The 14,870-nt window shown below is 41.4% G+C and overlaps 1 protein-coding gene across 1 annotated transcript in view; it reads right to left on the minus strand.

Moving 5' to 3' along the window:
* GMDS (GDP-mannose 4,6-dehydratase) overlaps nt 1–14,870 on the minus strand; it is a 370,458-nt gene that overhangs the window by 244,671 nt on the left and 110,917 nt on the right. Inside the window, exons 5-6 of the mRNA XM_009903807.2 lie at nt 6,554–6,746; nt 5,611–5,715 (exon numbers count right to left, since the gene is read on the minus strand). Of these exons, the coding sequence (XP_009902109.1) occupies nt 5,611–5,715; nt 6,554–6,746 (298 nt within the window). The remainder of the gene's footprint in view (nt 1–5,610; nt 5,716–6,553; nt 6,747–14,870) is intronic.

Here is a 14,870-nt window from a genome sequence, read left to right on the forward strand (position 1 = left end):
ATCTTGGCTGCTCTGTAGCACACAACTGTCTGAGTAACTCCTTCAATGTTAGCCATGCTACCTCGCCATTGTGTCTGCAGCATGCCAGGCAGACAAGCCCTGATAATCTTGCCAGCATTCTTTTCATCCAGCAAGGAGTCAGCCAGACTCTGCTGACTTCTGCTGTTCAGATAGACTTGTGGGCTGGGGAATTTTGTGTTATGTGGAAGAGACACGGCTCTGAACTGTTTGTTTTACACACTTAGACACAAGTCTAAACTTATATAAAGGGCACCATTAAGAAAAGGTACCAGGTTGACCAAGCTCCTCTAGCACAGACAGTGTGTAAGGAGATAAGCAATTAGACTCCTCTAAAAAGGAATGAGAAAGGGAAATCTGGCAGATATTGGCTACATCTCTATAGGAAAGCAGCTGTTACAGTGGGATTGTAGGGATTGCTTGTGAAAGTCAGTAGCAGATGTCACCATCTGCTTTTTGCCTTCTCTGTAAAATAGAGGCAAAAGGTTGTTAAAAAAAAAAAGGTAACAAGCACCATCAATTCAAAAGGCATACTCACGTTAAGAGAACCTCCCACCCTTGTCCCCCTGACAAACCTGTGATCCAGATGCACAACAAAAGCAAAGAATGCTCCCCATTCTCTTTAAATCATGACTTATTTTCATTTTAATCTTCTTACATCCACTCTGACAGCATTCAGGCTGCAATCTAACACCTAGCCATTTCCTCCCCAGCTGAAAGGATCACAGAAATGAGCAGTTGTATCCTTTCCCTCTGGCAACAGAGCGATGGCCTGATGACAAGTGCTTTACCAGGGCTCATATCAGACAAAGAAAAATTCCCTACTGAATGATCTACACTATGATGTCATGTGTGGAGGCAAAGTATTTATTACTTAAGGAAAAAAAAACACACCAACAAAAACAACCAACACCACCACCAAAACAAACAAAACCTTCTGCTGCATTGTGTCAGGAAACATGCTGTACATGTTTGTACATCTTGGCAGATAAAGATCAGATGAAGCAAGCAGTGAAGTGGTTAACCAAATCAGAAAGTTATCTTGAACATCCAAAGGCACATCTTGTAAACCTGAGAAACCTTGCACAGAATTGAGCAGGGGAAAAAAAAGAAGGGCTTGTCTGGGAAGAAATAAATGACACTGTCAACAAGTAGTTTGCTTTCTTGCTCAGAAAAGAAGGTATTAGTGAGATCCAGAGCCAAACAAAGAACAGGAATCTTTCCAGTGGTGTGAAAAAAGGCTTGGATCAAGCTCCAGCTTTCCTGAAAATGAGACATGCTAATTGCCTCACTCTTCCACTGTCAAAATTGTCATCTCACTGAACAGAAATACCTTTCCAGTATTGCTATAGGGCAGATATTTCCACACTGGTAATACGGGGAGCCATATTCAACCATCACCAGCCATGTGGTGGCTACCACCTACCCTATTTGGTACCCCATAATGTTATCTTTAAGTAAAAAACTGTCATGGGAGGAGTCCAATCTGCAGATGAGTATTCAATACCACGCCAGCTTCAAAAGCAAAGTATCATTGGGCTTGAAGTTCAGATTGTAAGATGAGAGGCTTCCTGTTCTGGTTGCTGCAGGTGCTAGTTTTATGGTGTTGGTTTTCCACTGGGCTGGCTGCAGGTTCTAGGGGGATCATTTTATCCCTGGCTTCTGCTGCTGCTTCTGCTTTTGCTGTGCTTTTCAGCAAAATAGTCTAAGGTAACTGTATGTTGTATCATCTCTATCAAGTCCTTATCTCAACCCAGAGGGGTTTTTTGCTTCCCCCCATCTGTGATGGAGGACAGTGGTGAGGAGCCTGTGAGAGTGGACTGTGTTAAAGCAGGACAAAAAAAGATGCAGCATTCTGTAACAATTTTTTAGGTTTCCTCTTGCCTTTTTTTTAATTTGGTTGTTTCTTTCTTTTTAATCTTCACCCCCCTCCTTTTTTTTTTTTTTTTTTTTTTAAACAGAAGCCACCTCATAGCTTCCTACCACTGTAGAGAGCATTTAGCTTTTCAGATAGTGCCATATTTGGGCAGCAAACAAGCTTCAGACGTGAAAGATCCCATTCTCCTGTGGCATTGCCATAAATCAATAAACACATGATCTATACCTGTGTAAAACTGATTAAAGTAACTGAAGAAATCAGCTTTAGTAAGGTATATTGCTAAATCAGGCCTTGTCCCCAAAGCAAGCAAGTGATGCTTATCTTATACTACCAGATCATTCATGGAATGCTGTGCCAGATCCTCTGTTGTCATAAATCCATGTGACCCTACTCACTTTATTGCAGCTGTCTTGATTTATGTGATCTGAAAAGCATGTGCTGGCCAAAAAGTGACTATTGCATCTTTTATAAGATGCTATAAAAGTGACTACTACGTGAACGTTAGAGTGTATAAAAGAAAGCAAAAGCTAGAAAGGAAAATACTACAGAAAGGCTCAAAGAAGTTTAACCATTCATTTCACTCCTTTTTAGGTAATATTCTCTGATGCTACATACACATCGATCTCTTGAGCATGGACCTAAGTATGTGTGCCATTTAATAATGCTGTACTGCTCCCAAATTAAGACGCAAGGCTCAGACAGTGGGTTCGAACAACCCAGAATTCATCACTGGTAGTTTTTATATAGTCACTGTGGCTGCCTTTCTCTTCTAGAGCAAGATAAAAGCAGAACATCAAACTTCTCAAAGCTAGCACTGCTCATGAGCCTTGGTAGTTTTGAGAAATAGGAGACCACTCATATTAGACCTAAGCACTCTTTGCCCTTATGAATTCTGTGTAGACTTCCCTACTATTGTACACTGCATTAACTGCTGGTGCTCCTTTCCCAGTTAAAGCTAGGAAGGCTAAGGAAAAGACTAGCATTCTGAAATTAGAGGTATGTACTCCCAAGTTCCTCTGGAGGAGTCAACTCCTGAGATGAGGTATCTCTCACTGTCATCAGGCCATTGTATCACAGCCCCAGCAGTACAGTATCTGGATGTTGTCTGAAGAGAGATCATGAAGCAAATGCTTTATAGTTGTCTGTTCAATCCAGCCTTAGTGACCAGCCACTCATCAGACAACTGGAGTTCACCTTCCTTCACTCCAAGTACTGATTCTCCCAATACAAACACTGTGCTTGATCACAGCCCACAGCACATGTACCACGTATATGTCCTGTTCATCCCTTCAGTGTAATAAACCTTCATGAATCTCTGAAATCAGTAACATTAACACAAAATAAAACCAAAAACAAACCACCAACCCAACCAACCAAAAGGTAAGGCACCTGAAAAAGTCCATTTATGTTACCGTCTCTGCACAGAATTTAGAAATCCCAATTAAATAAATCCTCTTTTCCTCCCAAAGCACCTTTTCAGCCTTCAAGATCACTAGGAAAGTGATGAACTGCTGTTAAGAAACAACATCAAAGCTGCTTTTCTTTTGTTTTCTCCTCTGTATAAATTTTCATCCTTTCTCCCATAGAAACACTAAGAAAGAGGTCTTGAGCTGTGGTTACAGTTGCTTTCATGGCATGTAATCCAGCCACAACCATTTCTATGAGAAGGTTCCTGTTTGTGGCATAAAGAGTTAAAACTGCCTCCAGCACATACAGACAGCCAAAAGCACAGTCTGGGACTTCAAAGCACAGACTTGGGCTCTCCATGGGGACATTAAAGGTTCTGGAATGAGACTTTGGGTTGGAAGTTCCTTTTCAGGGGTGTCAAAGCTGGAACAAATGCCAGGGGGATCAAAAAGGCAATGAGCACTGGAGCTTTCCTCTTTCAGAATGGCACAAGCCTACAGAGAGGCAGCACAAATTGTAAATGTGTCCCTAGAATTTCAATTTCATCTAGCAGCTCCTTAGTGTTGCTGGAAGTCATGACAAACCATTGCATATTCCCTCATTCTTTATGAGGATCAGAATGTCTTAATTGCATAATGATAGCTCAGAGCATTTGGACATCCGTTTACAGTGCACTAAGAATATATCTCAGTGAATCATTTGAAAGAAAGCAAAGTATTTCAAGAGGGGATTTGGATGTGGCACTTGGTGCCATGGTTTAGTAGTCGTGAGGTCTTGGGTGACAGGTTGGACTTGATGATCTTTGAGGTCTTTTCCAACCTTATTGATTCTATGATTCTATGATTCTGTGATTCTATTAGGACTCCTAAATGAAGCAATCTAGAGAACTTGGTTGTCTTGTAACTTTGACTGGAGTCACCTGCAGAGTGATAAACTAACTACTACCACAGAATCACAGAATGAGAGGGGCTGGAAGGGACCTCTGAGGATCATCAAGTCCAACCCCCATTGCCAGAGCAGGTTACACTAGAACAGGTTGCACAGGATGGCATCTATGAGGAGAGAGATGGAGAGACTCCACAGTCTCTCCAGGAACCCTGTTACAGTGCTATGCCACCCTCAAAGCAAAGTTCCTCCTCATGTTTAGATGGAATTTCCAATGTTCAAGTTTGTGCCAGTTACCACCAAGTATTTGACGCATATTTACTGTAAATGCTGCCTGTCCCATGAGGTTTTACAAAGACTGAATGCAATAGTTAAATCCTATTGACACTAAGTCCTTTTTGTCTTTTTTTTTAATAGCAGTGCCACAACTATGGCTTTATAGTGCATACAATAATATATAGAAATATTACTTAGTATTTTGAGTATGATTTAAATGATTATATTTTGCACCAGACTGTAATTTATGTAATTGCATTCGTGTAAAACTTGAATTTGTTTTTCCTGCAGAAAAAGGCCACAAGAAAAGTCTTCTGCACTCTGGGTGCAGCTTTCTGTGGGTATTTAAAGTTCAATTTTAGTGTTTTTTTTCTGCAGTCATAGTAATTCAAGGGCAGAGGAAAACTGTCGTTGTGTAAGAGGCTTTTAATCAACCATGGACTCTCACTCAAACCAAATACCAGTATTAATTGTTCATAAAGTACTGCAAGAGGAAAGGGGATGATTAAGTGGAATTCAAGCTGCATTGCTACTGAGGATTAAACAGAATGGCATTTTAAAGCCCTGTGTTAAAAGCCACCTTGTCAGAAGGTATGGGCCATAATCCACACATTTTTCAAAATACACCAGGCTGTGCTCATTAGCCTTATGAATTTGGGGGGGGGGAGGGGAGGGGGCAGGGGGGCTCTTATTTCTGCCTCTTAATTTGGCATTTATATGCAAATAAAAATCCTGAGTACAAGTCACGCCTGACACTGCATCTGTTATGCAGCTGTACAACTAAATGTTTGGAAAACCTGCCTTTTATGTGTCATTTTAACATTTTAACCATAACTTATTATCAGGAGGGAAAGAAAACTCAGGGATACAATGATGTTAATTGTCTCTTGAGAGCACCAGATCAGACACACCAGCCTTTTCTCAGCATCAGAGGGCAACAAAGCAGCATACAATGCTCAAGGGGGCAAGCTGCTGTTCTGCAAGCTCTGGGACTGCCAGGATGCTCCACAGAGTGCCAGGGCACAAGTCCTGACACTCTCCCTGCAGAATTCTGACAGGTTTAAATGAAACCTGTGGATGCATTGTTTCATTTTTCCGGTCAGAGGTACACAGCATTGGGAACAGGTTCACACGGGTTTCCTAACCTCTCCTGGGGCTTTCGTGGTTGAAGAGGATGCCATTGACAGCGAAGAGATTGTAGGCCTCCCTGAAGTTCACCACAATCCAGTAGGCATAGAGTTTTGCTGCCCCTGCAAAGAGAACCATGGGGCATTAGGATACCCACTCTGCTTACACACAGCCCAGACAGACACGCATACAGGTCTCTCTCCTGTAGGGTGAGACCACACTTCAACAGCTGAGGGCATCAGAATTAGGTTCATTCCCTCTACTAGTCACATTTCACTGGGAAAAAAAAACACCCAACCCAATAGCCAGCAGCTGAACAGGAAAATACTCTTTTACTGAGCAGCCTCTGAGCTGGTCAGGAAGCATTTGGGCACCTTCTTGCTTGTTTTCTTACACACACTCAAGCCCAGTATCTTTTCTTTTACAATACAATTAACACAGCCAGAGCGTGTGAAATAGGCCACTGCGGTGACCTCCGCTAATAAACCCCCCCAGAAAGGACTTTGGAGGAATGAAAGCGAAAATCTGCTGCCTTAACACTCAAATTGATTTGAAACTTTATCACCAAAGTCCTCCACGCACATCACTTTAATATGTGCTTCAAATTTCATGCAAGTTCATGAAGGGAGAAGCGAGCTCTTGGGATTTCTTCATTCAGGCAACAACAAAAAAACCTGAAACCTTATCACTCCAGAGGTATCTCACAACCCTTTGTGAGGGAAGAGCCACCCTCCCCCCTGAGCTAAATGAACACAGGCTTATGAAGTGAGATGCTAATTTCCAACCCTCAGGCAATGGCAGCAAATACTTTTTCTACACTAATTCATACAGTTATGCCTCTCAACATGTCTAGTCACTTGAGCTATCTCGTCATCCTCATCTCACACCCCAATGACTTCAGCCCTGAGACATGAGCAGGGAGAAGAGGCAGACACTACAACCCCCGCCAGCGATCCTCACCGTAAGGCGATCTTGGGTAAAAAGGGGTGGTCTCCTTCTGTGGGATTTCTTGCACTTTTCCAAAAAGCTCACTGGTGGAGGCTTGGTAGAACTTCACAGAATTGATAAGGCCACATGTCTTAATAGCATCAAGGAGCCGCAAAGTGCCAACCCCGTCAACATCAGCAGTATATTCTGCTAGGTCGAAAGAAATCTTGGGGAAAGAAAGAAGGAAAGAAAGAATGAATGAATGAATGAAAATAAACCAAAAAAGCCAATAATTTTATGAGGGGAACCAGAACATGCTGCAATCATGTACAATCAAAGAAAGTAATACATTACTTGTCACAGACCATCTAGACGCTTTTGTACAGAGTAGATGCTCAGTTCACAAAAGTACCCTCAAAGGATTTCTAAGAATAAACAAGTAGTTCCATAAATAGCAGAATCTAAAGACTGGTGTTCCCTGATCCCTCTCTCAGAATTATTTTCCCATGTGAAGTCAGGGGTAAGCCTCCCCACAGCAGCAGCATTGTCAGATGCTCTCTCGGCTTTACAGCTGCTCATTTACACAATATTCACTTGGGCTTAATACCTTTTGACACACTTGAGTTTGGTTAAAATTGTCCAAAATACAATTGACATAGAAAAACACCCGAGGTCAGGCAGCAGGACAACAGAGGCGTGCATTAAAAAGCTCCCAAACTTTAAACATGGGCCAAAGTTTTGCCATTTAAACACATACCAAACCGGAGAGAAGATTAGAAACGTCTGCTATCAAATGAAACTCCCCACCTGACTAAGGTGTACCAGAGCTGTGGCTTTTACACAGCGGTTAAGAATGGGATTAAGAGGTAAAAGGTGGAGTGAAAAGTAAGCTGAAGGTAAGAGGTGTGCTGTGACCAGCCCAGTCTGCAGACAGAAGCAAAAGCTTTCAGAAGGGCACTCACTCTTCTTGTTTGGTGGGTACAAGCTGGCTGTTAGGACATGCTGATGGAGCTCCTGGACTCTGAAGAACTTCCTCCCACCAGTGCCCATCCCAGAGGTGCACTCATCCTCCCCTCTACATCCTCTCTTCAACTCAGGGAATTTGCTTCTGAATGCCTGTTTTAGAAAACACGTTCCCTGTTTGTACTGGCCAAGGAATGGATGAATTGACCTTCAGAGCAACCTCCTCAATCTCCCTGACCCAGGGAAGATTTGCTCTAGCTGTGTCCCCTCTAGATGACGACTGGCTTTCAGGAACAAGCTCTAGAGCGATGGCCATCTTATATGGCCTAGGCTAGAGGTTAATGAGACACTACCAAAGTCAGATAGTACAAATCTATGACCTCCCCTTGTCAGTCTTCAGTGACAGGGTGACCATTAATGGAACAGAGGGTAATGATCATAGCTAGCCAAGATATCAGTGAAATCATCAGGAAACCTGTAACTGACCAGGTATTTTTCAGGCTCTATGCAGATTCAGACAGATAACCCTATGTTCATTTCTCCCATTAAGCCTCCTTCCCCACTCAGTAATCATTAGAGCTTTAAGGCTTATTTACACAGCAGATGAAACAAAAATACTTAGATCAATTTGAATTTGCACTCATGGTTAATTCAACACAGGTATGAAATAATCTAAACTGTGTTACTGTGCTTCAGAATAAAAATGTCCTCACATAGTTTTGATCTGATATAGCCACTGGTGTGAACAAAGCAAACTTCACTTTATTTTTCAAAAATTACTGTTATTAGAAAGAAAAAAAGGGAAAAAAAAGAAAATAAATGTGATACTTTGACTTGTTAGCCTGGTATGAACCAGCTGCAGCCAAGCACTGATCTGCTGAGAAGTGCTGAACATTGTTTGTTTTAATCCGTTTGGCACAAAAATGATGGCCACTTAAGGTCTTCCAGCCCCGCTGTCAGACTAACTGTGGCAAACATCTTAATGAATAGGTGATGCAGTCAACAATGTACTAATTAACATAGATCAGTGTATTTATTTCACAGCTAGCACCTCCATGTAATCACAGTCACGTCCCAGCTCTAACTAAAGGCAAAACACTTAGTAATTGTAGCTGAACCAGGAATTTAACTGTATTAAGGTATTTTATCCAACAAATAATCAGCTAAAAACATCACCCCAAGATGCAAACTCTTGCTTACCACTCTAAGGTAAAGGCAACTGTAATCAAAGTGGTCTGAAACCAGAAAGCCCAGATCACAAAACGTTTTAACCAGAGTGAGCAACCAGCCTGCAGCAGCAGCACAGCTCTGCCTGGCTGGTGGTGAGCAGTTTCACAAGAGATGCTTTTCCCTATTGCCTCATGGATGACCTCAATCTTCACCTAGAAAAATCACTCCCAGGGGTGTGAGGTAACTGTGCCTCATGCTGACCGGGTCTGAGTGTCCCTGAGCAGAAACCATCAGATTCATGCTTTCTTGGTGGTTTTGTAATGCGTTCACTGGGGACAGGGCTCAGACCACAAGACTCATTTCATTTTGGAGCACAGGTTAGACTAGAATGGCATTCATGTAAATAAAAAGGGGGTTTATCCACTAGAACTTCCAACACCAAAATGCTGAACTGTCAAGATATTAGGAAATACCTACATGTGAGTGTTTTCAAACAGCCTAATTGATGACAGCTATCTTAAGTGTCTGAATAAGGAAGTTCCTCTCCCTGTACACCAGTAAAGACAGCAGTGAGTCAAAGCAAAAAGCCTAAAGGAGAAGCAGTTGATCATCCCTTGGAGAAATTATATACAAACACTAGGTTTTTAATTAGCTACCTAGGACAGATGCTCCATTCTAACCTCATAAAACCAAACCTCACAGTTACTGACAACTGCATAGAGCAAGCCATGCAGCTAGGTTTTATTGAAGACACCACCAGGAGCTTTTGCGACAAGTGGAGTAGGGAGAAGAAGCTTCTTTGCCTGGGAGAAACTTGGGACCTGACAGTTTCCTCTGAAAGTACTGAAGATATGGATACCATACTTCTTTGAAACGACTTTGAGATAAAGGGAGCAATGTAAGAACAGAACAGAAATTGTCCCCTTGGAGCATGTTAGCCTGAGTGACCTCAGCACTCCCTCCCCATGTATAATGTAGATATCTGCAAAAGCAGATTTTTGAACTCTGGAGATACTGCAAATGTATATGGTTTGGATGGTCCAGGTATTCCATTCCATGGGTAGTGATAACAGCATGTCATTAGAAGTGGACAGAGCAACAGGGAGACACATAAGTCCTTGGCCAGGAGTACTTAGGCTGGAGGTTAGGAGGAAGTTTTACACAGAGAGCGTGATTGCCCACTGGAATGGGCTGCCTGAGGAGGTGATGGGGTCGCTGTTGCTGGGGATGTTCAGGGCGAGGCTTGACAGGATGCTTGGTTGCAGGGTTTATTTGATTGGGTGGTGTTGGATGACAGGTTGGACATGATCTTGAAGGTCTCTTCCAACCTGGTTTATTCTATTCTATTCTATTCTACTTCAGCTCCAGATTTTCAGGTTCTAAACACCTCGCAGATTGCCTCAAAGGATACTAAAAAAATGGAATTTGACTCCTTACATCCATAGGACTTCATGCCTAATATAGCACATTTCAAATGCATTCTTGGGCAAGGAAAAATTTCCACAGCAAGGTTTACCCATAGGGCAATAAGATTTTTCTTGAAGAAATCATCATTTCATTAGTGACAACGTTCATGGAGTCACAGGATATAGTGCAAATACACTGAACCTCATGATGAATCGCACTGACCCTTGTTCTGTCTCTTCCTTCATGTGTCTCTAAGAATTACAATTTTGTGAACAGGTTTCTACCTTTTGAATCTGAACTCTTGTTCCCACTCCAACTTCCTTCCATCTTTCTTTCTTTTTTTCTTTCCTTCTTCCTTCCTTCTCCTTTCTTTCTTCCTTCCTTCCTTTCTTCCTTCCTCTCCTTCTTTCTTTCTTCCTTCCTTTCTTTCTTTCTTTTCTTTTCTTTCTTCCTTCCTTCCTTCCTTCCTCTTTCTTTTATCTTTCATCTTTTTTTCTTCCATCTTTTTCTTTCTTTCTTTCTTTCTTTCTTTCTTTCTTTCTTTCTTTCTTTCTTTCTTTCTTTCTTTCTTTCTTTCTTTCTTTCTTTCTTTCTTTCTTTCTTTCTTTCCTTCTTTCTTTCTTTCTCTCTTCCTTTCTTTCTTCCTTTCTTCCTTTCTTTCTTTTTCCAATCATCAGATTCAATTTAATGGAGCAATGCTTTGAACATGTTTCCCAACTAATCATTCAAAACCAGGCTTAGCAAGGTCTTTAACAAGATTTAAAAGCTTACTGAAAACTATCTAAATGAAAACACATGGGTCTTATCCTCCACCAGAACACATTCCTATTGTGTCTATGAGTACTGTATACAAGTCCATAGACTTAATAATGCTTGCTGCTGGACCAAGGCATTATTGGCAGTGGTGATGTTCTGAAAACAACTATCACACGTAGAGGTTTGGTTTGTGAGATAATTCACCTCTGCTTTGTCATTTGGAACAACCCAACAGATGGGCTGCAAATGCATTAACTATTATCTCTCAACCAAAAATAGTGTGTGAGAACAGAACGTGTCTCCATGCCCTGCCTAAAGAATATAATGATTTGAAATTTCATCTCCTCTTAAAAGACTTCTCAGCTTCAGAAGACTGGATTCTTGGAAGGCTGGGGTTACAAGAGAGAAGCTTCTGTGAATCCCAGGAGGGAATAGGATAACATAAAAGTAAATTATTATTCTTTCACAGTAAAAGCAAAGGTGGCTGACCTAGCTGTAACATTAAAATAAGCATCTTTGCTCTCTTATATCTTTGCTACTTACAGTAGATTTCAGGTTTATCAGAGCAGAAGATAGGTACCAGCTCTCTTTAAGCACTGAGAAAAATTTACAACTGAGAAGCAAATGACAAAGCAGAAAAACAGCTGAGAAATGATTCAGGTCTCACAAGTTTCGCAGTGGTTACTTTTCTGTAGTCTTCAATATTAGTTCTGTTTTCCTGGACTATTCAGTGTGCATTCCACTGCCAATAAAAACCACTGGGATGGCTTCTATCATCTCAGCAAACAAACTGCTCAATCCCTAGAAACAGGCATGTGAGGCATCACATTCCAGTCACTCAATCTAATCCAGACTAGGGCCAAGCATTCCTATAAAGTCCTAACATACCCAGGGATTTTAGGAAATCCAAAGAATTTGGGGGAAGGTGTCCAAGGCACAGGGAACAATCTATATATCTACCAAAATGTCAGGTAGCTTTCTAGTAGAATATTCCTCTTCCTCTGAACACCTTAACTCATAAGGAATGCTTCACTCATTGTGCCTTCACCCAATGAAAAGATTAGTTGAAAGATACCAAAATCCTCTGAACTACTGTGCAATTTTTTATTATATAGAAAACCAATCAATTCAATAGCTCCAAACTGCTTATTATTAAGCAGCACTCTTGTTCACCTTCTCAGTTAAACAGAAATTGACTGAAAAATAATGAATGAAAAAATGCTGACTGAAATTCTGGATACAAGGAATGTGTCTTTTACAGATTTACCTTCTTTCCTATTTATTTCTCTGATTAATAACATAGAAAAAATAAAGTGAGATATATATATATAATTTGAAAACATGATTACAAGCTGAGAAATAGCAAGGAAAAGGTTTTGTAAGTGGAAGCAAAATTAAGGACTTTTTCCTAAAGGTCACATTAACCCCTGCTGGAGCGTGTCCAGAGAAGGGCAACAAAGCTGGTGAGGGGTCTGGAGCACAAGCCCTATGAGGAGAGGCTAAGGGAGCTGGGGTTGCTTAGCCTGGAGAAGAGAAGGCTCAGAGGAGACCTTATTGCTGTCTGCAACTACCTGAAGGGAGGTTGTAGCCAGGTGGGGGTTGGTCTCTTCTCCCAGGCAATCAGCACCAGAACCAGAAGACACAGTTTCAAGCTGCACCAGGGGAAGTTTAGGCTGGAGGTTAGGAAGAAGTTGTTCACAGAAAGTGTGATTGCCCATTGGAATGGGCTACCAAGGGAGGTGGTGGAGTCACCATCATTGGAGGTGTTTAGGAAGAGACTGGATGGGGTGCTTGGTGCCATGGTTTAGTTGATTTGATAGTGTTGCATAATAGGTTGGACTCGATGATCTCAAAGTTCTTTTCCAACCTGGTTAATTCTGTTCTATTCTATTCTAACCCAAGCCATTCCCAATATTGCTGGAAAAGCCTGGATAAACTGGATTTTCAGGTTATTTGTGATAAAATGGAAAAGGCAATGGTTCTGATAAAATACACGCTTCTCTGCCAGTAATTATGCTGAGAATACTGTGGATGAGTCCCACAGCTCTATCACACTATGGACTGCAGGCTGAGTGACCAGAGAGGCTTCTTGAAGGCATTAGAAGGTCTGTTCTGACATCAGCAGGCCAGTATTTCACTTTTACCTCTAAGCGTAAAGACCCAAACCAAAGGCTAACAATAATTTATTTGCTATTCAGGGACCTTAAATGATCCTTCATGACCTTCATGTTCTAAAACATATGCTGACACCACAGCAGACTTTGATTCATTGACCGGCTCAGTCTTATAGTAGACCCACAGCAGTCTTCAGAACACACAAGAAAGAAGAGTTGGAATGGAATGGAATGGAATGGAATGGAATGGAATGGAATGGAATGGAATGGAATGGACCAGGTTGGAAAAGGCCTTTGAGCTGTAAATCTGTTCATTGTTCCAAATACACCTTTGAACCCTCAAAGCTCATTTTCTGTTTTAATAAGCTATTTTTCTGTTCTCCATTTTGATAAAACATCCTGTGCAGTTGTCTTGACTGTTGATTGAAAGGTGTGTTTTGGAACAGATTACCTCCAAGCAGAGGTAATCTTTAAATGGTTTGTTATTATTGTTAATGCTTATTCACAAGCTAATTTAGTGGATTAAGAGAAGGTAACAGACTGGATTAAAATACAGGTCAAAAGGAATGGACACAAGTTGAAACAAGTTGAAAATTACAATTAGATACTACAAATAAAAGTTCACAACATGGGTAGTCCAGCCTTGAAACAGGTTGTCCAGGGAGGCTGTGGCATCTCCACCCTTGGAGACACTCAAGGCTCAATCACAACGTCCCTGAGCCTGCTGTTGTAAGCTGCTTTATGGAAAGAGCTGGTGCAGAGGATACTTTAAGATTGCTCCCAAACTAAATTACTGCACAATTTTCAGATGACAGGGAGTTGGGATTCCAGCACCAGCAGATAAACTGAAAGTGGATGTACAGGGTGCAAGAGCAAGGTCTGGGCTTGTAGAGTTCTGCTGGGGCTGGAGATCTGTTCACAGCAGCTTTTTGGGGGCACACAGTCAAGCTTGCCATTCATCATATCTCCTCCACATAAGAGCTTCAGATAGAGGAATGCTCAGATCTGATAATACAAATTCACCAAAGAGGAGGAGGAGAAGGAGGAGGGATATCACTGAACATGAGATTCAGTATGGCCATAAACCTTTGTCACAAAAATGTAACCTCCCCATTACTTTTGCTTATCTTCTCATCCATTTGTTATTAATTTGATGGAACTGGGGAGTTGTCAGGGTTATGTGATGCAAGGGATTTATCTCGCAGAACAATCTCCAGCCCACTGTTCAAAGTGTTTAGTTTCAAATTACAGAGCTTAGGAAAGAAGCTTTAAAGAAAGAAGCATCAATTCTTTATTCCTGCTCAGCACAACTTTGTTCAGGGACAGTTTCAGGGATACACACATTTCCCCCAGTTTCTAAGCACACGGCACATACAGCAACGTGAAGACAGGTATCGATGCTTCAGGTTCTACAACTTCAACAGTTAGTGACACTGTAATACCCTGAAAGCTTTCTTACACACTGAAGTCCAGCTGTGCTGCCGCTTTTAAATGCTATTTAGCAGAATGACAGAAAGGGGCAACTTGCAGAGTCACTAGAGAACTTTCAAAGCAAGATGTAAAAAGATATCCAATTCATTTCGCTTTATACATGCCAAGGGAATAGAGGGCTATGAATGAAATGCATGCAGGGAATGCAGTCACTTCAGAAGAGATAGCACAGGTTTTAGTCACTTTCACACAGAAGGAAATGAATTTAGATCACATAGGTTATTTAAAATGCTAGTGTGACACCTAGGTTAGGGTATTAACTTTATTTGGTTTTTACTTCTGATGCTTTTAAGAAAAACTTTCATTCTTGCTTCCTTGATGCTTGCAAAACACGTAGAAAGATTCTCCTTACAGATGTGATAAAACCATCATCACAAGTAGAAGGAAAATAGAAAGAAACAAACCTCACTGGAAAGCCAAGGGTGCAGACACAGCCAGGTCACTGCAAG

Source organism: Dryobates pubescens, chromosome 9, assembly GCF_014839835.1.
Source record: "Dryobates pubescens isolate bDryPub1 chromosome 9, bDryPub1.pri, whole genome shotgun sequence".
NCBI classification, from domain to species: Eukaryota; Metazoa; Chordata; class Aves; order Piciformes; family Picidae; genus Dryobates; species Dryobates pubescens.